The following is a 25,196-nucleotide window of genomic DNA, read 5'->3' as shown; positions in this document are numbered from 1 at the left end:
TAACAAGAACATGGCATGTTCCAACACCTGAAAGACATTTACTAGACTGCAAAGGTGTGGGAAAGAATGTGTGTACAGGGGCTGGGGAATGTGTAGTCATCAGGAAGGCACAGTTAAAACTACCACAAGATACCTAAATCATTTAGAATGGCTCAAATCAAAAAGACTGACACCACTAAGGGTTGGTAAGAATGTGCAGCAACTGGAACTGTCATATATTGCTAGGGGAAATGTAAAATGGGACAACTACTTTCTGAAAGGCCACCAAGGAGTTTTCCAAAGGTAAATATACAGCATATAACCTAAGAGCTCCCCCCTGGGAATCCACCTAGAGAAATGAAAACATGGGCACACAAAAGACTTGGTAGACATTTTTATAGCAGAGTCTATCATATAACTTCAAACTGGAAAAAGCTCAAATGTCTGTCAAAATAATGATTTAAAAATGGTGGGACATTCAGGATGGCGGCGTGAGAGGTGAGATGGAGAATTCCTCCCAAAACCACAGATAGTATGAAAATGTAGTTAATTGATACAACTAACCCTAAAACAGCAACAATAAAGAAGGCTGAACCAGACTGCACATAGACCTCACGAACAGAGCAGACCTCACAAAACAGGGTAACTTACAAAAGCCTTGATCAGGCGGGACCCAAGCCCTTCCCCCACCGCAGCTCACAGGTGGGAGGAAGAATGGAGCGGGGGAGGGGGTGGAAGCCTGGGACTGCTGAACACCCAGCCCTGGAGGCCCGCTTTGGGAGCAGAAACCTACACTGTATGGTGCTTTGTATGTTGGGGAGCTCAGACAAGTGGAGTGCTTGAGAGACAGATTCTGGCCATTTGTGGACGAGGGGATCCACACCTGGCCACTCTGGGAAAAGGGAAAGGCAGGCGATCTGAGAGGCTTCCTAGCAGCAAGAGGGCTGCTGAAGGAGCAGGGTTTGCACGGAGCTTGCTGCGCAGGGGAGAGGAGAGCTGGACAAGGTTATATGGGTGCACTCTGCCCAGTTGGTTGGGAACTTTGAGGAGCTTCAGTTGCCCCATCCCACTGGCTGCCTACTCAGCTCCAAGGCCCCCCCACTGTGACGCACAGCTTACTGCACCTTCCTCCTGGCCTGCCGGCACCGGTTCACAAACCTACAGTCACTGTGTTGGCATCAGGCCAGCCAGAGGGAGGCCCCGCCTACAACAGCTAGAGACGCAAAGCACAGAGGCTTACACCTGTGTGCTTGGCGCATGGGCTCTGACACCAGAGACAGGCACTGCAGACGAGAATCAGGAAACAGATGTTTCCTCCCCCCAGGCACCAGCTCCACTCCCCTATGACCCCCAACCTCACTCTAAGGACTGAGCAGCTTCAGAGACTGGAGCTTCTGGGCACTAGTGGGCAATACACAGAAATATGGAATGTCAAAAGAACATGGTTCAGACCAAAATCTCACAAACCCCAGAAAAAACATGGTTCAGACCAAAATCTCACAAACCCCAGAAAAAGGTCAAATGAAACTGAACTCACCAGTCTGCCTGAGAGTTCCAAATAAAAATCATAAACATGCTTATGGAGGTACAGAAAAATATTCAGAAACTCAGGAACAAATTTAAGTTGGAGATTCAATCATTAAGAAATTCCATATCTGAAATGAAACATACAATGGAGGGATTTAAAAGCAGAATAGATGTAGCAGAAGAGACGATAAATGGAATAGAAATTAGAGAAGAGGAATATAAAGAAGCTGAGGCACAAAGAGAAACACGAATCTCTAAGAAGGATGAGAGAATTGTGTGATGAATCCAAAAGGAACAATATTCATATTCTAGGGATACCAGAAGAAGAAGAGAGAGAAAAAGGAATAGAAAGTGTCATTGAGGAGGTAATTGCTGAAATCTTCCACAATCTGGGGAAGGAGATAGTCTCTCAGGCCATGGAAGTGCACAGATCTCCCAACACAAGGGACCCAAGGAAGACAACATCACGACATATAATAATTAAAATGGCAAAGATCAAGGATAAAGATAGACTTTTAAAAGCAGCTAGAGAGAGACAAAAGATCACATATAAAGGAAAACCCATCAGGCTATCATTAAGACTTCTCAACAGAAACCTTACAGGCCAGAAGGGAGTGGCATGATATATTTAATGCAATGAAGCAGAAGGGCCTTGAACCAAGAATACTATACCCGGCAAGGTTATCATTTAAATTTGAAGGAGGGATTAAACAATTTTCAGATAAGAAAAAGTTGAGAGAATTTACCTCCCACAAACCACCTCTACAGTGCATTTTGGAGGGACTCCTATAAATGGAAGTATTCCTAAGGCTAAATAGATGTCACCCAAGGGATAGACAAAGAGTACAGGATATGATTCATAACATACAAAGAATGGAGGAGGAAGAAAAGGTGGGAAAAAAAAGAATCTTTAGGTTGTATTTGTAATAGCATGCGAAGTGAATTTAATTATACTGTTAGATAGTAAGGGAATTACCCTTGAACCTTCAGTAACTACGAATCTAAAGTGTGCAATGGCAATAAGTACATACCTATCGATAATCACCCTAAATGTAAATGGTCTGAATGCACCAATCAAAAGACATAGAGTCACTAAACGGATTAAAAAACAAGACCCATCTATATGCTGCCTACAAGAGACTCACTTCAAACCCAAAGACATACACAGACTAAAAGTAAAGGGACGGAAAAATATATTTCATGCAACTAACAGGGAGAAAAAAAGCACAAGTTATAGTACTGTATCAGACAAAATAGACTTCAAAACAAAGAAAGTAACAAGAGACAAAGAAGGACATTACATAATGATAAAGGAGTCAGTCCAACAAGAGAATATAACTGTTATAGATATCTATGCACCCAACACAGGATCACCTACATATTTGAAACATATACTAACAGAATTAAAGGGGGAAATAGAATGCAATGCATTCATTTTAGGAGACTTCAACATACCACTCACTCCAAAGGACAGATTAACCAGACAGAAAAAAAGTAAAGAGACAGAGACACTGAACAACGTATTGGAACACATGGACCTATTGGACATCTACAGAACACTCCATCCAAAAGCAACAGGGTCCACATTCTTCTCAAGTGCACATGGAACATTTTCAAGAATAGATCATATACTAGGCCAGAAAAAGAACCTCAGTAAATTCAAAAAAATTGAAATTGTAACAACCAGCTTCTCAGATCACAAAGGTATGAAACTAGAAATAAATTACACAAAGAAAATGAAAAAGCCCACAAATGGATAGAGGCTTACTAACGTGCTCCTAAATAATCAATGGATCAATGACCAAATAAAAACAGAGATCAAGCAATATATGGAGACAAATAACAACAATGATTCAACAACACGAAATCTGTGTTGTTGGGACGCAGTATAGGCCGTTCTAAGAGGGAAATATATTGCAATACACACCTATCTCAGGAAAGAAAAACAATCCCAAATGAACAGTGTAAATTCACAATTAATGAAACTAGAAAAGAAAGAACAAAAAAGGCCCAAAGTCAGCAGAAGGAAGGACATAATAAAAATTAAAGCAGAAATAAATAAAATTGAGAAGAATAAAACAAAAGAATTAATGAAAGCAGAATCTGGTTCTTCGAGAAAATAAACAAAATAGATAAACCCCGAGCCAGACTAATAAAGAAAAAAAAAAGACTACACACATAAACAGAATCAGAAATGAGAAAGGAAAAATCACTACAGACACCACAGAAATACAAAGAATTATGAGACAATACTGTGAAAAATTATATGGTAATAAACGATAACCTAGAAGAAATGGACAACTTTCTAGAAAAGAACTACCTAAAAACAAAACACCTGGACTAGATGGTTTCACTGCTGAATTTTATCAAACATTTAGTGAGGACCTAATGCCCATCCTCCTTAAAGTTTTCCAAAATGTAGAAGAGGAGGGAATACTCTCAAACTCATTCTATGAGGCCAACATCACTCTAATACCAAAACCAGGCAAAGACACTGCAAAAAAAGAAAATTACAGACCAATATGCCTGATCAACATAGATGCAAAAACACTCAACAAAATTTTAGCAAAGCAAATTCAAAAATACATCAAAAAGATCATCCGTCATGATCAAGTGGGATTCATCCCAGGGATACAAGGATGGTACAACACTCGAAAATCCATTAACATCATCCACTACATCAACAAAAAGAAGGACAACAACCACATGATCATCTCCATAGATGCTGAAAAAGCGTTCAACAAAACTCAACATCCATTCATGATAAAAATTCTCAACAAAATGGGTATAGAGTGCAAGTACCTCAACATAATAAAGGCCATATATGACAAACCCACAGCCAACATTATACTTAACAGTGAGAAGCTGAAAGCTCTTCCTTTAAGATCGGAAACAAGACAAGGATGCCCACTTTCCCCACTTTTATTCAACAAAGTACTGGAGGTCCTAGCCATGGCAATCAGACAACACAAAGAAATAAAAGGCACCTAGATAGGCAAGGAAGAAGTCAAACTGTCCCTGTTTGCAGATGACATGATATTGTACATAAAAAACATGAAAGAATCCACTCCAAAACTACTAGATCTAATATCTGAATTCAGCAAAGCTGCAGGATACAACATTAATACACAGAAATCTGTTGCATTCCTATACACTAAAGACGGTCTAGCAGAAAGAGAAATCAGGATAACAATTCCATTCACAATTGCATCAAAAAGAATAAAATACTTAGGAATAAACCTAACCAAGGAAGTGAAAGAACTATACCCTGAAAACTATGGGACACTCTTAAGAGCAATTAAAGAGAACATTAATAAATGGAAATTCATCCCATGCTCTCGGATAGGAAGAATTAATATTGTCAAAATGACCATCCTGCCTAAAGCAATCTACAGATTCAATGCAATCCCTATCAAAATACCTACAGCATTCTTAGTGAACTGGAACAAACAGTTCTAAAATTCATATGGAACCACAAAAGACCCCAAATAGCCAAAGCAATCCTGAGAAGGAAGAATAAAGCAGGGGGGATCTTGCTTCCCAACTTCAACCCTACTACAAAGCCATAGTAATCAAGAAAATTTGATCCTGGCACAAGAACAGACCCATAGACCAGTGGAACAGAATAGAGAGTCCAGATATAAACTCAAGCATATATGGTCAATTAATATACGATAAAGGAGCCATGGATATACAATGGGGAAATGACAGCCTCTTCAATAGCTGGTGTTGGGAAAACTGGACCACTACATGTAAGAGAATGAAACTGGATTACTGTCTAACCCTCTACATAAAAGTAAATTCGAAATGGACCAAAGACCTGAATGTAAGTCATGAAACCTTAAAACTCTTAGAAAAAAATATAGGCAGAAATCTCTTGGACATAAAGATGATCAACTTCTTTATAAACATATCTCCCTGGGCAAGGGAAACAAAAGCAAAAATGAACAAGTGGGACTATATTGAACTGAAAAGCTTCTGTACAGCAAAGAATACTATCAGTAGAACAAAAAGACATTCTACAGTATGGGAGAATATATTCATAAATGACATATCTGATAAGGGGTTGACTTCCAAATTATATAAAGAGCTCACTCACCTCAACAAACAAAAAGCAAATAATCCAATTAAAAAATGGGCAGAGGAGCTGAATAGATACTTCTCCAAAGAAGAAATTCAGATGGCCAACAGGCAAATGAAAAGATGCTCCACATCACTAATCATCAGAGAAATGCAAATTAAAACCACAATGAGATATCACCTCACACCAGTTGGGATGGTCAACATCCAAAAGACAAACAACAACAAATGTTGACGAGGATGTGGCGAAAGGGGAACCCTCCTACACTGCTGGTGAAAATGTAAACTAGTTCAGCCATTGTGGAAAGCAGTATGGAGGGTCCTCAAAAAACTCAAAATAGAAATACCATTTGACCCAGGAATCCACTCCTAGGAATTTACCCTAAGTATGTAGCAGTCCAGTTTGAAAAAGACATATGCATTCCTACGTTTATCGCAGCACTATTTACAATAGCCAAGAAATGGAAGCAATGTAAGTGTCCATCATTAGATGAATGGATAAAGAAGAGGTGGTACATATACACAATGGAATATTATTCAGCCATAAGAAGAAAACAAATCCTACCATTTGTAACAACATGGATGGAGCTAGAGAGTATTATGCTCAGTGAAATAAGCCAGGCAGAGAAAGATAAGTATCAAATAATTTCACTTATCTGTGGAGTATAAGAACAAAGCAAAAACTGAAGGAACAAAACAGCAGCAGACTCACAGAGCCCAAAAATGGACTAACAGTTACCAAAGGGAAAGGTACTGGGGAGGGTGAGTTGGAAGGGAGGGATAAGGGGGATAATTGGGCATTACGATTAGCACACATTATGTAGGTGGGGGACACAGGAAAGGCAATGTATGCGGAGAAGAAAAGTAGTGATTCTACAGCATCTTACTGTGCTGATGGACAGTGACTTTAATGGGGTTTGTGTGGGGGACTTGATAATGGGAGGAGTCTAGCTAGTAACCATAATGTTGTTCAAGTAATTGTACATTAATGATATCAAAATAAAAAAATTAAGGAAAAAATGGTGGCATATCATACAATGGAACATTACTCTGCAATGAAAAATAGTGAATTACTGAAATACACAGGTACATGGATGAATCTAACAAACATATTAAGCAAAAGAAACCTGACACACCATAGTAAATATTATATGATTCCACTTTATGAAGTCTGGGAGTACCTAAACTGATCTGTTATTAAATAAATCACAAAGTACAAGTGTCTTTTCTGGGGGAGATGAGGTAGGCTTTGTTCTAAAAGGGGAATAGGAGACTTCTCTTGAGTTGATGGAAATAGTCTGTATTTTGTTTTGGGTAGTGATTACAGGGATATAAACAGTTAAAGATGATCATTGTGAACACATTTATATTGTATGTTGTGACATCTCAATGAAATATTTTAGAGAATACAGTAAAGCCATACGCATAATGATATATTTCTGTTAACATGGGAAGATGTTAATGGTATAGTATTTAGTAAAATTAAGTTGGTTAAAAACTCTGCCTACCATAATCCTTTATGCATTTGTAGCAAGATAATAAGAGTAGATTTTAAATTTTTGCTCTTTAACTTCCTGTGTATTTTCTGATTTATTTTGAAAGAGCATTTTACTAATTTTATTTCAGAAAAATCAGAAAGTAAATAGTGTTCACACTGGCATACTTAAAGTATATCCTTTTCTTATTAAAACTACACAAACTATTAACTGAACTAATATGATAAATACTCTTAAATAAAATTTCATGATTATTTTATGCTGTTGCTTTGTTAGTTTTCATATAATCATATTTCAGTATAAGTCCAGATATATAAAGAGTACCCAGTGACAGGGAAGGTAGTAACCAAATGTGTCTCCTTTCCATTTATTCTTCTCACAGAAAGCAGCTACTGTAACCAGATTTTTACGTGTTTTATAAATATTCAGGAAAAGATATACATGTGTGCAGAGATATATATATATACACGTGTTGGATAAATGAGAGTGTGCCACACACATTGTGCTGATTTCTTTTTGAGTCTTTTTATTGTGGTAAAATAGTCATAACATAAAATTTACCATTCTAATGATTTTATGTTATACCATTCAGTGGCATTAGGTACATTCACATTGTTGTGCAGCCATCACCATCATCCATCTCCATAACTTTCTCATTATCCCATGTTGAAACTGTACCTGTTAGACACTAACTCCCCATTCCCTTTCAACCCCCACCTCTGGCAACCACCATTTCTACTTTCTGTTTCTGTAAGTTTGACTACTCCAGGTACCTCATATAAGTGGAATCATACAGTATTTGCCTTTTTGTGTCTAGCTTATTTCACTTGGCATAATGCCTTCAGAGTTCCTCCATGTTGAAGCATGTATCAGAATCCTTCCTTCTTAAGGCTAAAAAAATACATTTCGTTGCATTTGTATTTCATTCATCCATTCATCTGTTACAGGACATTGGGTTGTTGCCACCTTTGACTGTTATGAATACTACCACTATGAATGTGGGCATACAAATGTACATTTGTGTAAGTGGAATTGCTGGATCATATAGTAATTCTGTGTTTAATTTTTTGCAGTATCCCCATATTCTCTATAGCAGCTGCACCATTTTACATTGCCACCAACCATGTACAGTTCCCAATTGTTCCACATCTTCTTCAATGGCTAGTTGCTATTTTTTTTTTTTTGATGATAGCCATCCTAATGGATGTTGTACCATGTTTTTAAACTTAATTTATCTTGGAGAAACTTTCAGGAAAGAGGAATACCTTTCTTTTTACAGACTGTAAAAATTTGTTTATGAGGGGTCCTTAATTAACTTCTCCTAGTTGATGACCACATAGTTGTATTTCTTGTGTGTGTGTGTGTGTATGTGTGTGTGTGTGTGTGTGTGAATGCATAGAGTATATCTTTATCTTTAGTGTTACACAATGCTTTTGTTTATTTTTATACTTTCATATATTTTCTTAATTCTGAATGAACATGGGTAAAAACACATATGCATTTAAAATTTGTTATTTTAATATGTGCCAATATACAGTATTGCCAATACCTTTTTCCTTAACATTCTTGAAGTCACAGCATGTTATATATACAACTTTTTGATTTTTCCAATATGAAAAGGAAAAGTAGCATCTCATCGAGGTTTTAATTTGCATCTCTTTATGAAAGATGTTTAGTTTCTTTTCATTTTTTAAGAAATTGTTATTTCTGAAATACCTGCTTCATATACTTTGTTGTTCACTTTTCTTTTGGGATATTGATACCTTTTTCTAATAGGACTCCTGAGTGTTAAAAGGTGAGCAAAATGGGTGTGATTCCTGCCCTCCTAAAGCTCCCTCTATTGAGGGAGAAAGACAGTAAACATACAGATGTGTAAATATAGTGATAAATGCTACAAAAGTTTTGGGTTTCATGAAAAGGAACAATGTATGTGAGGTTTGGATGGGATGTGGTGGCCAGGGAAGGTTCCTAACATATCCTGAGAGCCAGCGAGGCAAATATTGGAAGGGAAAACAGCCCAGGCAGGGTAAGTACATGGATAGCAAACTCAGAGTAGGAGTCTGGCTGGAATGAAGTGAGAAGAATGAAGAGAGCACACTCACTGGCCCTCTGCGCCTCCTATACTAAATCTTTAAAGATGGTGTTAACAAGATTCAGAAGTGTATGATGAATTTCTCCAATTATCATCCAATTTAAAACAAATTTTATTTTTGCTCTCATATCAGATACTCCCCATGAAAGGTATATGAATCAGATTAATCTGATAAGCAAATGTTTTTACACTATTAATTGATTCATTGGGAGCCTCAATCTTTTTGAATTTTCCATTTAACTAATTTTTTATTTAAGAATGATCCCCGTACATCATCTTGCATTATTTCAAATTTTCCCAGATGTATGATTACAAATTCAGCTCGTTTTCTCATGTGAAATTAATTTGTGATTCTTTGAAGCTTGCTAAATGATGCGTTTTTTGCTACCAAGTTATCTGTCACAATTACCCCATTAGGGAAAAAATGCTCTTTGAATCTATCCTTCTGTGTGTGACCAAATTCCAAATATGTGATGAGTCTACACGGGGAAAAAATGACAGAGAACGTGATTTGCAGCTGCTTGTGCTTGGCAAGTACATTAAGTGTAAATTTTGTGCCTTAGGCAAAGTGAACTGTGACAGATAGGCTCAGCTTAAATTTGATCAGTTATTTTCTTAAATTTATATACCAAATTCCCAAGCAATAAAATAATAGAAACACAGAAGTACATAATGTCTTTACAAGCCAACCATTAAAAAGTGAAACAAGAGTGTTGTTAATTTAGAACATTAGTGCCTTGTTTCCTTTTTCTGGATTTGCTACCTGTATATACTTTCATTCCCTCTTCCCTGTTTTTTCACTTGTGCTTCAAGATTTCAAGTTTATTAGGAAATATTAGGAAAAGTATATATGCAAAAAAAAAATTGCCAGCAACTAGAGAGTCTCTTGGCAGAAACTAAGCAATATATTCTGTACGATGGGCACATCTTTTTAAATTTTGTATTCGCACTATCTCAGAGAAAGAGCTCAAGTGGTGCTCATTGAACACTAAGCAAATGGAAATTCTTGGAAGTGACTGTATTTTTTCTAAATCATTTTTTATATAAATACAGTATTTCCCATTACTTGATTTAAAAAGTATTAGAAGTCCTGGATGTACTGTTACAGTCTATCTTTACTTTCATTATATTGCTAACTAACATTGGCAGCTTTAAATGTGGCCTTTTTTTTGTAGGCTAATAAAGCTTTGCTCTTACTGCTTATAAATGTTTCTCCAAGTATTTTCCCCAATGTCATTTCTGTTGATTGTCCTGCCTGCTGTCGACAGGAATGATGTCTCTGAACGACGATGATTATCGCTCTGCTTCTCATTCATCAGGTCAGCATCTTCATGTTTCTGTCACCCATCAGATGCTTCTTAGTGCTTATTGCATATGTTTGAGAATACAGAGATATATATGGCAAATTTGTGCTCGTCTGCAGTTCTTGTGTGATTTTTGTTTTGGTTTGATTGAACTGGTCAAGTGGCGAGTGTTTTTTGCCTAACACAGTGAATACCTTATATCAAACCAAGCCTTCCTGCCTATAAGAATCTTCTGGTTTATAATCTGGTTTTTACCATTCTTCTGTGGAAGACTAGGAAAAATAGGCAGTTAATGAAACAGGAGTATTTACTAACCTGATTATTTGGCCAAGTGTCCAGTCATTGTTATACTACTTCATATTTTAAATCATGTTGTCTGTTTTCTCCCATTAGACTTTTCTTCTGCCTGATGAGAGAAACTATGCTGAGAAAAACTAAAACTATGTACTCTCTTGTCTGCTGTAATGACATCATTTATGCCTGTTGTGACCGACTCATGCAGTTTTTCTTAAAAATCTACATTAGCATGCTTACTGTTTCCAAATAACAGTCTTTTGGCTTCCATGACATAAACTCTTGGCTCTTTTGTGAACTTGTCTTAAATCATTCTGGTTGAAGCTTTAAAAAAACAAACAAAGCAAAGAACTGTAATCCATTCTTCCCACTAATTTAGTGGCTATTTTAATAATATAAATATTTAAAATATTTATTTTTCAACTTTCTATTCTGATCTACTGATGTGTCTATTTCCAAGTCACAGTTATATAGTAGCTTTTTTAACTATGAAAAGGCCTTTTACCAAGTGAAAGTGCAGGTTGCTAGTCATTTCTTTTTTCTAGAATGCTTCAGGCTTTATTCACAGATTTATTCTTCCTATATTTAACATTTCTTCTCTGTTTCCTCTTATATTTCCTTCTGCTTGGTCCTTGATTCTCCTTTTGATTATTTTCTCCAGACTTCCCATCCTTTTCTATTTCCCATTTGTTTCAATCCCCCAAAAGTTAATTTTTATATCAGCATCTTTCTAAACTTACTTTTCTTTTTCAGTTAGCTCCTTGGATGTCTCCCTATCAGATCACATAGGCCTGTTCAAGTTATATTTATTACTGCAAAGTGACTTCCCTTCTCAGCTCCACTGTCTGTGTATTAACACCATTGACCATTAGGCACCTGAATTTAAATTCCGAGTCATCTGTGCTTCAATCCTTTGTTATATTTGCAGTCATTTCCTAATTTCCAGTGATACTTTGTCATAAAAAGTCTCCTCTCTCTTCAGTTTTTCCTGCCACTACAGATCTAGATCACACCACCTCGTACGTAGGTTATTCACAGTCCTTTCTAACTGGCCCTTCCCTGTCCACTTACTTTGTATATATCCATTAGTGTCATTTAATACAAAAACTTTATGTAAATGCTAGTTTTAAAGCAAGAGTCTCATTCACTCATTCCTCATTGATCTAACAACTATTAGAGTGCCTGTTACATGCCAAGCAAGCATCTCAATGCTGGGCATGGAAGAGTGAGCTGTCCATTCTAGTCTCTGCTCTCTTGGAGCTTATATTCTAATGGTGGGTGTGGGTGAGGAGGGGAAGAGAGAATATGTAATTTTGGCAGTTTTGGTTTGTGATAAATGCTGTTGTGTGACAGTTTGAGGGGAGGTACAGTGGAGGAGCGTTTATTTAGGTTGGGTGTTCAGGGAGACTTCTCTGGGTAGGTTCTGTTTGAGCTGAGACATGAGGGCAGCTTGGACCAGCCAGGTTTAGAAAAATAGGAGAGAACAAAATAAATAGGTTAAGAAAATTCTGGAGTACATTATAATGAGTGAGAGGTTCTTGTGCCTTCCCTAAATTCATAGACAGGATAGTCTTTAACCATTGTGTACAGCTAAGAACTCAGTACATGATCACAGTAGCATCTCAGGCATCGTGGGGAGGGCAGAAGGGATCAATCATTCACCAGTGGAGCTAGGGAAATTAGTTGCTCCCAGTATAAAGTATGTGTGATTCTTTGCTCCATTGGCTGTTTCCTGGAGCCCATTCATGCCTATGGGACAAGGATTATGTAATAAAATAAAATTGATATAACTGAAAAATTCCATCATTGGAATGATTTTTCATTTTAATTTTTAGGTTTAGTTCCTATTTTCTATTATTAAAGTGCAGCAAAGAATTTGTTTTGACCAATTTATTTCTGAAATTTTCCCAAAGATCTGTTTATTGGGACACTGAGATGAGGAAGTCAAGTTTCTGTATTTGATGGCCAGGAATTAAATCCTAAATCTGTTCTGACATATCAGGCTTCCAAGTATGAGCCAGAAGGCATAAGAAGTGGGCCTGGGCCATGGCCTTCAGAGTGTGGCTAAGTCAGGCATTCACCAGAAAGATAAGAAAAAGAACTTACTGGAAGCAAAATCTCATTGGCAGTTGGACAAAATAGCCTTGGATTTAGTTGTGTCTTAAATGCAATTTTTTAGAAATTCCCACCTTTTTCATTTTAAATTCTTGATTGGAGCCTGTCTTGCTGATGGGTTTCAGCCCTGGCAAGTTCACTGTGGATTCAGTGTGACCGAAGAAATGACAGCAGAACGTTCTTGGAGTGAAAGGATTTAACCCAACTTTATTCCCACAGTGACAAGTCAATTACTAGAATCCCGTCCACTCAGAATCCTGTCCACTCAGAGTGACTCTGCATGAAGCAAGCCGGTCTCTGCCTCTGGACCTCGCTACCCCCACAGCCATCTCAGTTTCTGTCCTCGTCTCTGCTCTCCTGCAGCCGTGTCGCCCAGAGTACTGGGTGGAGCTCTTTATATAGAGTCAGTAACAACATATTGCCCACATGTGTGTAGTGAGCAAGCCAACCAGGGCCAGGTGAGAATCCTGGCCACAGGAACCTTCACTTTATCCACAGAGCCTGTGAGAATCTGAGGTTTGCAAGAAGACATTTGGGTTTCTTTAGGCACTATAATGAGCCCTCATATTCACCATGTAAAATTGTATTAGTTGGTGATCCCCATGGCAATACAGATTTAATTAACATTTAAAAATTTTACACAAGGAATTATTCATTCACTCATTTTTAGAAATTTTGTCCATTATCCACCCTGTCACTGGTTATATAATCATGAATGTGTTCAATATATCAGATGTTGTGTTAATGTTGTGGCTTATATTATATAGGCTTTATAGAAAAATATTTATTTTTTATGCCTGTGGTATGCTTCAGCTAAATTTGGCTTGGTACTTGGCTGTTAGCAATAGGCATCTAGTGATGAGTATCCTTATTAAAGCTGCTTTTCTTTCTGAAGTGTCACACTTACTTTCCAAACCATCATGTTGTAAACTGACAAGTCTGTGGCACTTAGATGTTTCCTTAAATTCTTGATTTTTATACTGCCTCAGGTACTTCAAATTTTTAATAGCTTATGACTTTTTTTTTCCCATAAAAAAGGGAAGAAGGTATAACAATTTTTCTAGGGCTAATGATCTGGTTACCTTGTGTGGTATTATGGCAATGGAGTACCCAGTGGACACACAGTGATGATGTTAGAGCTTTTCATACAATATAGAAAAAAAACTATCTGGCTTATATTTTAACTGAGTCTAGAGCAAAGTGTTTATAATGTTTTCTGTATTCCCAGAGGCATATGATATTCACTAGCTTTACTTTTATTATTATTACTTTTGTGTAGTTTGCGTGATTAACTTACCAGTCTCAGAAGGACTAAAATAAATATTGATTTTTCAGTATAGGGGTATAGAAACAAATACTGTGCTTAAAATGACAGCCCTCCAATAAACACTCATCAAGCATATACTCTGAGTAAAGCACGCAAGATTCAGAAATAAATCAAATGTGCCTTGTGACATCAGGGATCTTTGAGATTGTGTGGGAGATTATATCCTTATGAAAAGGAGTTTCAAAAGTGACCTGCGTGGCTTTGCCTAGGGAGTAGAGGTCACCTGAGACTCTTCAGTAAGGATGTTTTATCACCATGGTCCCCAAATTGAAGTTCATTCACTGGTTTAAAAACGTTTGTTAAACAGCTGATATACATACTGGTTATATTTAAAGGCTGTCCCTGATGTTTGTGCTATTTTAAATTTTTTCTGTAAACTTTTAAAATATGTTAATAAACTGTTATATTATTTTCTCCTTAGTTTGCTAGAAAATGGTCAGTTTGAAATTGTAACAGGTGGCTGGGTTATGCCTGATGAAGCTGCCTCACATTATTTTGCCTTAATTGACCAACTAATTGAAGGACATCAGTGGCTGGAAAAAAATCTAGGTATGTATTGATGTCTTTCTCTTTCATTTGGACTATTTCAGGCAATTAATTTGGGGAAATATGAGATGAGGCTCTGTTTTATTTTTTTAAATAACTAATTTTCCCACTGATTATTTTGAGTAATTTGTCCTTCATTAATTTATGATGTTTCTTTGATCATAAATTAAGTTACATGGATATAATATGGTTACTTTGTAGACCTTGTTTAATCTGTTAATTTATCTATTTTATTCATTACTTTTATTTTAGAATAATATTTTTTCTAAAAATATCCCACTGGGATTTTAATTGTATATTAGTTAAAAGAGGTAAAAAGCCTAATTTACGAGCTTAAGAAAAAAAAGAGAAAAAGAAGGGAAGAAAGGTATTGGTTTTGGCGTTGAGAATTCCAGAGATTTTGTAGCTTCAGATAGAACTGGATCCAGATGACTCCAATCATGTTGTCTAGGCACTGTCTCCTTTGGCTCTGCTGCTTTTTGCATGGCTTCCATCTTCTTCTGGCACCTTCCAGCATGGTCAGTAAGGTGTCCATAGGCAAGCAGGACCCTCATTTCCCCAATCTAATAACTTCCCAGGCTAACAAGAGGACTTTTTCTTAATACCTTGCCTAATTGGCCCAGTATGGGTTAGGTGTTTCTTCTCTATGAGCCAGTTACTGTGGCCAGAGGTATAGGAGCTAAAATCACCAAGACCTGGGCTGTTTGGTAGAAATGGTGATGAAAGAGAGGGGGTTGTTGAGGGTGGGGCCGGTGTCACCGGAATCGTGAATGGGTCCTCCATGAGGAGAGAGAGTTACAAGAAGTGGGAATGAGGCTGCCGCACTGATAAAATCAGATGTTCCCTGCAACTCGTAAGAATGTAAAGCTGCCAAAACTTTGTGCTACCGAATATTTGCATTCGGCAACATGGTATGTAATTCTTTTTAGATGTTTCATATCTCAGTAGAATTTTGTTCTTTATGGTAAGTATATCTGTTTTTTATTGAAGTTATTTCTATATACTTTATTATTAATTTTTTTCCATGTTAGATATAAAACCCCCACCACTCCTATTAATTTTTTCTTTTTCTTTTGAAATAATTTCAAACATAAAGAAAGATTGAAATACTACTACAAAGAGCTCCCATAAATCCCTCAACCAGATTCATCAACTATTAACATTTCTGTACATTTGCTTTGTTTTTTTCCCTTTACATATTGTTGTGTTGTTGTTTAGAGTAGTTGCACATATCATGCTTGTGCAGTAAATAGAGAGCATAGCAGATTTAAAACTGTTACCTTAGGAAGGTCTTGCTTGCAAGGTGCCCGTTGGCTAGAGGACTTGGATTTTCTAAATGCTAAGAATAGCTCACAGTGTAAACTGTAAAAACAATATAGTTTATGCCAGACACTTGTTTTCCTTCTGGGAATCTAAAATCTTAACATATACTAGACAGAGGGTGTCTAGATATGACAACCCCTGATAAAAACCTTGGACAGTGAGTCTTTCACGAGCTTCCTTGGTCGACACCATTTCAAGTGTTGTCACAATTCAGTGCTAGGGGAATTAAGTGCATCCTCTGTGACTCCATAGGGAAAGGAGTGTTAGAAGCTTGTGCCTGGTTTCCTGTGAACTCTGCCCTATGTGCCTTTTTTCTTTGATGAAATTGGTTTGCATCCTTTCACTGTAATAAATCATAGCTGTGAGAATGACTATATGCTGAGTCCTGTAAGCTTTCTTAAGAAATCACTAAATGGCAATGGGGATGATGGACTTGAGGACCTCCCACATAGTGCCACTTTTCTTAAATACTTAACTATGTACTAAGACAAGAACATTCATTTTATAAACCTCAGTTTTTGTGCACTTTTTTCTCTGTGTTTGGTGTTTGTGATGTATAATTTACTTGCAGTGCAATATATAAATCTGAACTGCAGAGTCTGAGTTTTAACAGATGTATACCCCATTTTAACCCACATTTTTATCAATCCAGAAAGCTCCTTTATCTTCCTCAACTCTCCCCCTGCAGGCACCTGCTCTCTGATTTTTTATCAGAGATTATTTTTATCAGAGATTATTTCTGCCTATTTAAGAATTTCTTAATATATATATATATATATATATATATATGAAATAACTCTTTTGGATCTGGCTTCTTTTGCTCAGCATAAATTTTTTCTTACAACTTTATTGCTTCACATATCATAAAATTCACCCATTTCAAGTGTATAGTTCAGTAGTTTTTATTATATTCACAGTCAGGCAACCCTTACCACCATCTATTTCTAGAACTTTTTTGACATCCCAGAAAGAAACCTCTTACCCATTAACAGGCATACCCCTTTCTGACTCCTCCCTTTCCTGCCCCAGAACCAGGCAATCACTAATCTGCTTTTTGCATGCATGGATTTGACTATTCTGGACATTTCACATAAATGGAATTGTTCAGGAGAGCCTCTGTGACTGGCTTCTTTCACTTAGCTTGTTTTCAAGGTGCATCCACGTTGCAGCATGTGTCAGTGCTTCATTCCTTTTTGTGGCTGAATAATACTCTGTTGTTTGGATATACCCCACTTGTTTATCCATTCTTTAGGATGGACATTTTGATCCCCTTTTGGCTACTGTGAATGGTGTTGCTTTTCACATTTGTGTAAGTTTTTGTGAGGACATATATTTGCATTTCTTTTGTGTATATACCTAGGAGTAGAATTTCTGGCTCATCTGGTAACTATGTTTAGCATTTTGAGGAGCTGCCCATTTCTTTCCAAAATGGCCTCACCCTTTTACATTCCCACCAACAATGTATGGAGGTTCTAATTTCTGCACACCTTCAACATTTGTTATTGTTTTACCTTAGCCATACTAGTTTGTGTGAGATGGTATCATGTTATGGATTTGATTTGCATTTCCCTAAAGATGAGTGATGTTAAGCATCTTTTTATGTATATATTGGCTATTTTTACATCTTCTTTGGAGAAATATCTACTCACATCATTTGCCTACTTTTAAAATTTCTTGTCTTTTTATTGTTGACTTGTAAGGGTTCTTTATATGTTTTTATACAAGCCCCTTACTGGGTAATGATTTGCAATTTTTTTCCCATTATATAAAGTTGTTCTTTCAGCCTCTTAAAGCACAAAAGTTTTAATTTAGATGAAGTCCAGTTTGTGTAATTTTTTCTTTTGTCACTTGTGTTTTTGATGCCATAGGAAAAAAAATATTGTCTAACCCACAGTCAAGCAGATTTTCTCCTGTGTTTTTTATTTTTTTTTCCTAGGAATTTTACAGTTTTAGCTTACATTTAGATAATGAACACATTTGAGAATATGCTTCTTTTTATTGTAGCTTTGGCTACATCTTATAAGTTAGAATAGTGTTCTCAGTTTTGTTTTCTAAACAGCTTAGAGTAACTTGTTATTTTGGAGATTTTTTACTTTCAGTTATGACCTTTTTAAATTGTTTAATCTTTGATTGTTAATTTCTGCTTTTTGAACTTTATTGTACAAATATGACTTTTTAAAACTTATAAGCTTTTTAAAATTTGAACTGTCAGGTTGTATTTTGCCCAGAATATCCAATTTTTGTAACTGTTCCCTGACTCTTCTTAAGCTTTCATACTAAATGTAGTTGGAATAATCCAGTTTTATTCATATTATTCATGTTAAGTCTATTAGACTTGCCAAGAATTGAGTGGTGTGTTAATTCTTTATAATGATCATTTCCTATAATTTTTCCTAACAGTTTTGCTTTTGTATTTTTTTATAATCTTGCATGACTATACAAAATCTTAGGAAAGGCTTCTGTATATTCTGTACTCATTCATAGGCATATTTTTCTGAGCCATTTGAGAGTCAATTGAAGGTATCTTGTCCCTTTATCACAATTTGTTTAATTCCTAAGAAATAAGAATATTTTCTTAGGTAACCAAAAGATAAGTTATGAAATCAGAAATGTAAGCAGTAATACAATACTATAATCTAGTTCACAGTTTTTTTTCAAACTTTGTCAATTATCTCAATAATATTTTTTTGAAGTTTATTTTTTTTCTCCCAGTCTAGCAGCCAACCCAGGGTCATCTGGAATAGTTCCTCAGCCTGTTTTTGGATTTCTTGACTTTGATATTTTCGAGGAGTTCAGACCCCTGTTGTAGAAACATCTCTCAATTTTAGTTTATCTGTTTCCTCATGATGAGTTGCAGGTTATTTATCCATCCTTCTTCTCTATGTATCTATCAGTATAATCTAACCTGATCTATTTATTTTGCTAGAATATCATTGTAGCGATGTTCTGTTTTCCCCAATGCATCCTATCAGGAGGTGCATTCTCTCTGTTCCAACATTGGTGACATTGGTGATGCTAGCCTTAATCAGTTGCTTAAGTTGTATCTGTTAAGTTTCTGTACTGTTAAATTTTCTCGCCTTTCTATTTAATAATTAATTTGTGTGAGATACATGAGAATAGGTAAATACCCTGTTCCTCAATAGACCCCACTGTTTTAGTTTTCAAATCCATTGATGATTTTTCTAACTCCATCATTCCTTCTGTAATTATTAGTTGGTATTCTACTAGAAGGTAGTTTTGCTATTTTTTGTGTGGGTGGGGACACCCTCACTTTATTGGGAGGAGCCTAGGCTGCAGGACTGGGGTGGACAGGACCAGCGCCCACCGGGGATTTTCCTGGACATCAGGCATCCCTCCTTCAGGTTTAGAGGCAACACTGCGATAGCTGAAACTGCGGGGGCGGTGCAGGGCCTACAAGAGGCAGGCCCCCTTACGTACAGTTGGGCCCCTGGGGCAGCAAGGCTTTGATGGCGGGCTCGTTGTTGATAGTGGAAAACACGGCAGAGGAACTTAAAGTACCAGACGTCCTCGCAGCACACTGACTACCAGGGCCAGTTGTGACCGCAGCGTCGTCATTGCCGGGGTGGGCAGGGCCTCCTACAGGACGGCAAAAAAGGGTGCTTGCAGCCGGGTTCGAAGCAGGGAGCCGAGGCGTACGTGCTACAGCGAGGGCAGGATCTCCTCGCCCTGGCCGTTCTCTTGATGCCCGAACTGGGTGCGTGGGAAGTCAAGCACCGTTAGGCCTTGGGGCTCGAGGTGCTGCTGCAGCTTGTTCATTCGCGTGTAGCCCCGCGCTGTGGTGCCTCCGAGCAATGCGTCCATTCTCCACGAGCAGCGCTGCGGCGCCGCGGGGAGCCCAACCCCTTGGGCTCCCCTCCGACCCGCGGGCAGGCGGAAGAGCCGTACACCGAGCGCAGCACGGCCACCGCTCACAGGGTGGCCATACTGCTTTTAATTTACTGATTATTTATGTGCTCATTATTTCTTATTTTATTTAATTGGTTATAATCCAGTACTATTATTAATTATTTTAATGCTCCAATTGTCCCAAATTTAGCCAGTGGAAGCCCTTTCAAGTTGTCTCCTGAGTTATTTTAATATATTTATGTAATTCTTTGACCATTTCGTTTATGGCCAAAGAATATGTTCCAGACTTCCCCATCCTCAGCCCCTGAATAAGACATTGGTTTAAAGGTATTTTTAATAGAGTGTGGTATATCGAGGTCAAGATATGGGGGCTAACGTGCACTGCTTGATACTGAAGTGTTATTGCATCTAGAACCTCCTGGAGCACTTCACTAGGAAGTGTGTGTGTGTGTGTGTGTGTGTGTGTGTGTGTGTATGTGTGTGTAAAACCATAAGTTAGTACTGATATCTCCTGTTTCAATTCGGTATCATAGTTCCTCTCTCCCACATTTACATGTTTTGTAGTTCATTTTCTTGATACTGTAAAAACCTGGCTCCCTTGCCCTAATTTTCTGTCTTAGAATACCTGAAAGGTAGTTCAGAATTGTTAACCCATACCACCATAAAAACCAAAATTACTAGAATTGAAGATTTCTTTACAATTTTTGGAGGTAAATTACATATGTGAAATACACAAATCTTATGTGGTCATTTCTTAAAGAGTTTCAACATATACTTTAGGTATTATGAGCCTTCTGCCTTCTCCTTTTCAGTCTCCTTTTCTGGCTTCCCATCTTTTGCTATTCTTCAGTATTGTTCTACAAGGTTCTTCCCTCTGCTGTCTGTTCTGTTACTCTACATTACACTGATTTGCATGATATTCTGTACAACTAGAGTCAGGATCAAGATTAACTCATTTTTGTAATCCTAGGGCCACTCATATCCTTATGTGTATGAAAGGTGCTAAACAGATATTTGAGTGAAAAACCATTCACAGTAATATTGCTTATGTTGATTTATAGGTTGTCTGTGGGAGCCTTCTTTAGGAATCTTCAATAAATAAAATATCAGATTTGTATAATGCCAGATGAATAATCTTCACTCTAACCTATGTATTTATTATGTTTATATTTCTTTATTTCATTCTCTGTGGAATTAAGATATATCTTTAGACGATGGTCTTATAATTGGTAGTGTTAAGTAGAGAGAAAACACCAGCATCAGAATGTCTTAAGGTTTAATGAAATATGGTACAGTTATTTTGGCCAATTCTGCTACTGTATAATAAGATGATTTGGAGCTGTTTTATGGTGTAAAAGGCAGCCTAAGAGTCCTTAATTTTGTGATTCAGGAGCACAAGTTGAAATGAGTTAGTTTACTTTTCTTTATTCTGTAACAGTAATGTGCTGGGTTATCCAGCTCCATGAAAGACAAGACTGTGAGGTCTTACACATCAGGGACTTGGTCCTGTTTGTTTCTCTAGCACCGTTGAAGCAGAAACTTTCTGACATACATAAGATGGCAGAGTACTTATTTCAGCTTCAGTTGATTAACTTCCATTGCAATCCCTGTGCCTAGGAGGTCCTGGCAGTGGCAGAATCCTCCTATCTGGGAGTGCTGCTGGGAGTAGTGGCTCACAGGGAATGCTGGACACAGCTCCTTGTCTTAGAATGAAGAGACTATAGAACTGTGATGGCTCTGAATGAATTATGACTGCTTTTTATCAATTTTTGAAATATTTGTCTATTTTAAAAATTTATCATTTATTAATTTTTAAAAATAACACTTATTTTCTTTATCAACAGGAGTGAAACCTCGGTCTGGTTGGGCTATTGATCCTTTTGGACATTCACCAACAATGGCTTACCTTCTAAAACGTGCTGGATTTTCTCACATGCTTATCCAGAGAGTTCATTATGCAGTTAAAAAGCATTTTTCTTTGCATAAAACACTGGAGTTTTTTTGGAGACAAAATTGGGGTATGTAGGATTTGATGAAAGTTGAAGATCTCACTTGACCTAGATGCTGTTTCACAAGAGTATGAATTCATGCTTCTGTGGGTTTTAGTCAGTGTTAGTCTTCAAAATCAGGTTACTGGTGGTTACACATTCTTATAGTTATTTTTCCAAGGTATTTGTGTCGAGAGTCTTCTAAGCAGGGGTGAAGATATTTATATCTACGTAACATTATAGAGTCTTTGTTATGCCTAAAGGAAGTAAATAAATATAAGGAATTAGTCTTTTGCAAATAGTGCTTTCACTTAACTTCTATTTTAAGAAACACCTGTTACACCACAAAGTTGAGGATGCTTTAGAATTGATATCAGGTCTGTATTGTGTTTTCAGCTAGTATTTCTTCCTTCTGACTCTCTTATCTCTGCATATAGTAAGAATTGCCTTTTAAAATCTTAATCTCATCCTTTGAGAACAGCTCCCCTATTAACTGTATCACTAGTTTTCACACTGTGTTCTGTGGGTGCCCAAGTGCTCCGAGGACATACTTCTGCAGCTCTTTGCTGGGGGAGAAGAGACAAGAGTTAGGGCATCTCGAGAGACCTCTACCTTTCCCAACCCCCATTTAATTTGGAACACCTTCTTTTCTTTTTTTTTCTGAAATCGTTATCATTTTTTTTTGAATCGTTATCATTTTTTCTGAATCGTTATCATTGTGTTATATGCTTTATATCCAATGTCATTGAGTCTTTATAATTATCCTTTGAATTAGATCGTATTATCCCTCTAAATGGTAAAGAAATGGAGATTCACATATATGAAGCCGTTTGCCAGAAGTCATAGTGGTCACAGAGCAGGCATTTGAATAACATTCTGTGCAGTTCTGAAACCTGGGCTCCCAATTCCCTGGCATATGCTGCCATCCCAATATTGAGTTTTCAATAAGATTTCATCTGAAAAAGGGATTTTGTTGCTAAACAAATACATAAATTAACTGCATTACATTGTTCTTGCTTTCCTGGGTAAGCTTTCCCCCTTAACCATTTTGGGAAAAATCATTTGTAAATCCAAGCAGTAACTTCCTTCTATGTACTATTGTTTCAGTAAGGAAAGAAATTAGTACGTAATTTTTTGTTCTGGAAAATTAAAGCTATGGGGAAAATAAGAACTTGTGGGGGATTGCATTCTCTATAGTTTCACCAAATACAAAGAAGCATATTAATTTTTTTACAAAAGGGATTGTTAATTTGAAGAAGCCCTACTTAAACTATTACCTACATTCAAACTGCCCATGAATACCAGTTGACAAGAAATTACTGAGTACTTTTATGTATTTAAAACCATGTTAGGAAGATGTACAAAAAACATCCTTGTCTATAAGGAAATTACAGTCTAAGTTGATGGAAGATAAACACCATCAAATGCAGCAGACAAACTGAAATGTTTGAGTGAGCTGCTAAATAGTATGGTATGAGAGTAGTGGGGTGTTGTGCCCTCGATCCATGGGAGAAAGGAGGAGGAAGTTGTCAATTCTGGGATTGTCATGACCTCAGTGCAGATAGCAAGCATTAGTAAGCAGCTTCCATGGTGTCACACTCAGGAATGTGATTCAGTGAAACAACTTACAGCATAGACATAAACAGATTATAGTAGCTTTAAAATTTGGAAAAAACTGGTAGTTTTCATAACTAAATGAAGTATGAGGTAGAACTGAAATATTTTAGGACGTACCTGATAGATTCATGTTGCTTTAAAATTAGGTTTTGAAATTAAGTAGAGCTGTGGGTGTTCTGGTTCTTAACGAGCAGTTACTTTCACTTTTTTAGATGTGCATTTTTTTGTGTGTTCGTTTTTTCTTTTATCTGTCTTAGTATAAAAGCAATACCTGCCCATTGCTAAAAAAATTGAAATATTTAGTAAAGGCAGAGTGGCATTTACAGGGCAGGATCATACAAAGGCAACCACTTTTAATTGCTGGTTAAGTTCTTTATAATCTCAGTTGGTGGTAAGCTTCTGACCTCTCAAGGACAGTGATATTAACATATGTTGGCATTGAAGTTTTAATTAAAAACAGTGTTGCATCAGGAACTAGTACGTGTCTTCCATATATTCTGTGTTTGCTTCCTTTTTATTCTTGTTTTTGGTTCTGAAAGTTACTGTTCCTTTTCCTGTGCTCCCTTCTTGGTGGAAGTCCCATTGGCTCTTTGCTGGCGACTCTAAGGGAGACTCCATGAACTCCTGGTTGCACTTGCTTCTCTTCACTATAAGAAGCGAACTGGAATTTTCAGCCCCCAGCCCCTCCTTCTCCCTTTGTTCTTTCTGGTCCCCCTTTTATTCTCTACCTGTCTTCTCCTCACCTATCCTCTGTGGCTAATGCAGAGGTCTCTGTCAGTATGTCCTGTTACCTGAAGTAGGAAAAGATATGGCAGGAGCTGGCAGCCAGGAGTAGATGCAGTCATAATTTTGGATGAGCTGGTTGTAACTTTTGCTCCTGTTCAGTTTGTATCCTTCTAGGATAGCAGATGCTGGTTCATGATAATGGCTTTTCTGTCTGCTAAGTTTAGAGAGAAGAGGTAGATAAGGCTGAGATGTTAGTATCTTCCTTCAGGCTGGTGATCATTGAAAGCTGCTGAGGTTTATGTACTAGTAGTAGTTAAATGGGTTGTTGATTTTGAGTAGAGCTTTTATTATATGTGTATAAAGTACTGGCATTTTGAACAGTGTGGGGAAAAGAAAAATTATAAATCCAGGTTTGTCTGTTGGCTCTTTATTTTAGATCTGGGATCTGTCACAGATATTCTTTGCCACATGATGCCCTTCTACAGCTATGACATCCCTCACACTTGCGGACCTGATCCTAAAATATGCTGCCAGTTTGATTTTAAACGACTTCCTGGAGGCAGATTTGGTTGTCCCTGGGGAGTCCCCCCAGAAACAATATATCTTGGAAATGTCCAAAACAGGTATGAAAATATGCATTTCATATGACAATACCTTGGATAAAGTATCAGCTAGTTGCTCAGTGCTAAAGGATTGAATAAATGGTCTTCGGTAGCCAACATTACCCTTTTTTAAGGTACTCATTTCAAACTGGATCTAAAGCAACTTGAAAATGCCAGAGCCTTGACTATGCCTCTTATGTTTTATAACTTAATGGAAAGTGAACAATAGAAGATCAATATACAATAGAGAGCCTATAATACACTGTTATTACCATCTCCTTTGCCCTCATTATAAAAGCCTTCGACTGTGTTT

General features: G+C 37.2%; 1 protein-coding gene across 2 annotated transcripts in view; it reads left to right on the top strand.

Annotated features, from left to right (window-relative positions):
• MAN2A1 (mannosidase alpha class 2A member 1) overlaps positions 1-25,196 on the top strand; it is a 170,410-nt gene that overhangs the window by 56,731 nt on the left and 88,483 nt on the right. For both annotated transcript variants that reach the window (XM_036886849.2, XM_057492745.1), the window contains exons 5-7: positions 14,636-14,763; positions 21,795-21,968; positions 24,718-24,904. In XM_036886849.2, the coding sequence (XP_036742744.2) occupies positions 14,636-14,763; positions 21,795-21,968; positions 24,718-24,904 (489 nt within the window). The remainder of the gene's footprint in view (positions 1-14,635; positions 14,764-21,794; positions 21,969-24,717; positions 24,905-25,196) is intronic.

Source organism: Manis pentadactyla, chromosome 2 (genome assembly GCF_030020395.1).
Source record: "Manis pentadactyla isolate mManPen7 chromosome 2, mManPen7.hap1, whole genome shotgun sequence".
In the NCBI taxonomy this organism is placed as follows: domain Eukaryota; kingdom Metazoa; phylum Chordata; class Mammalia; order Pholidota; family Manidae; genus Manis; species Manis pentadactyla.
Note: the sequence above shows the minus strand (reverse complement) of the source record. Positions and strands in the feature narration are given on the sequence as shown.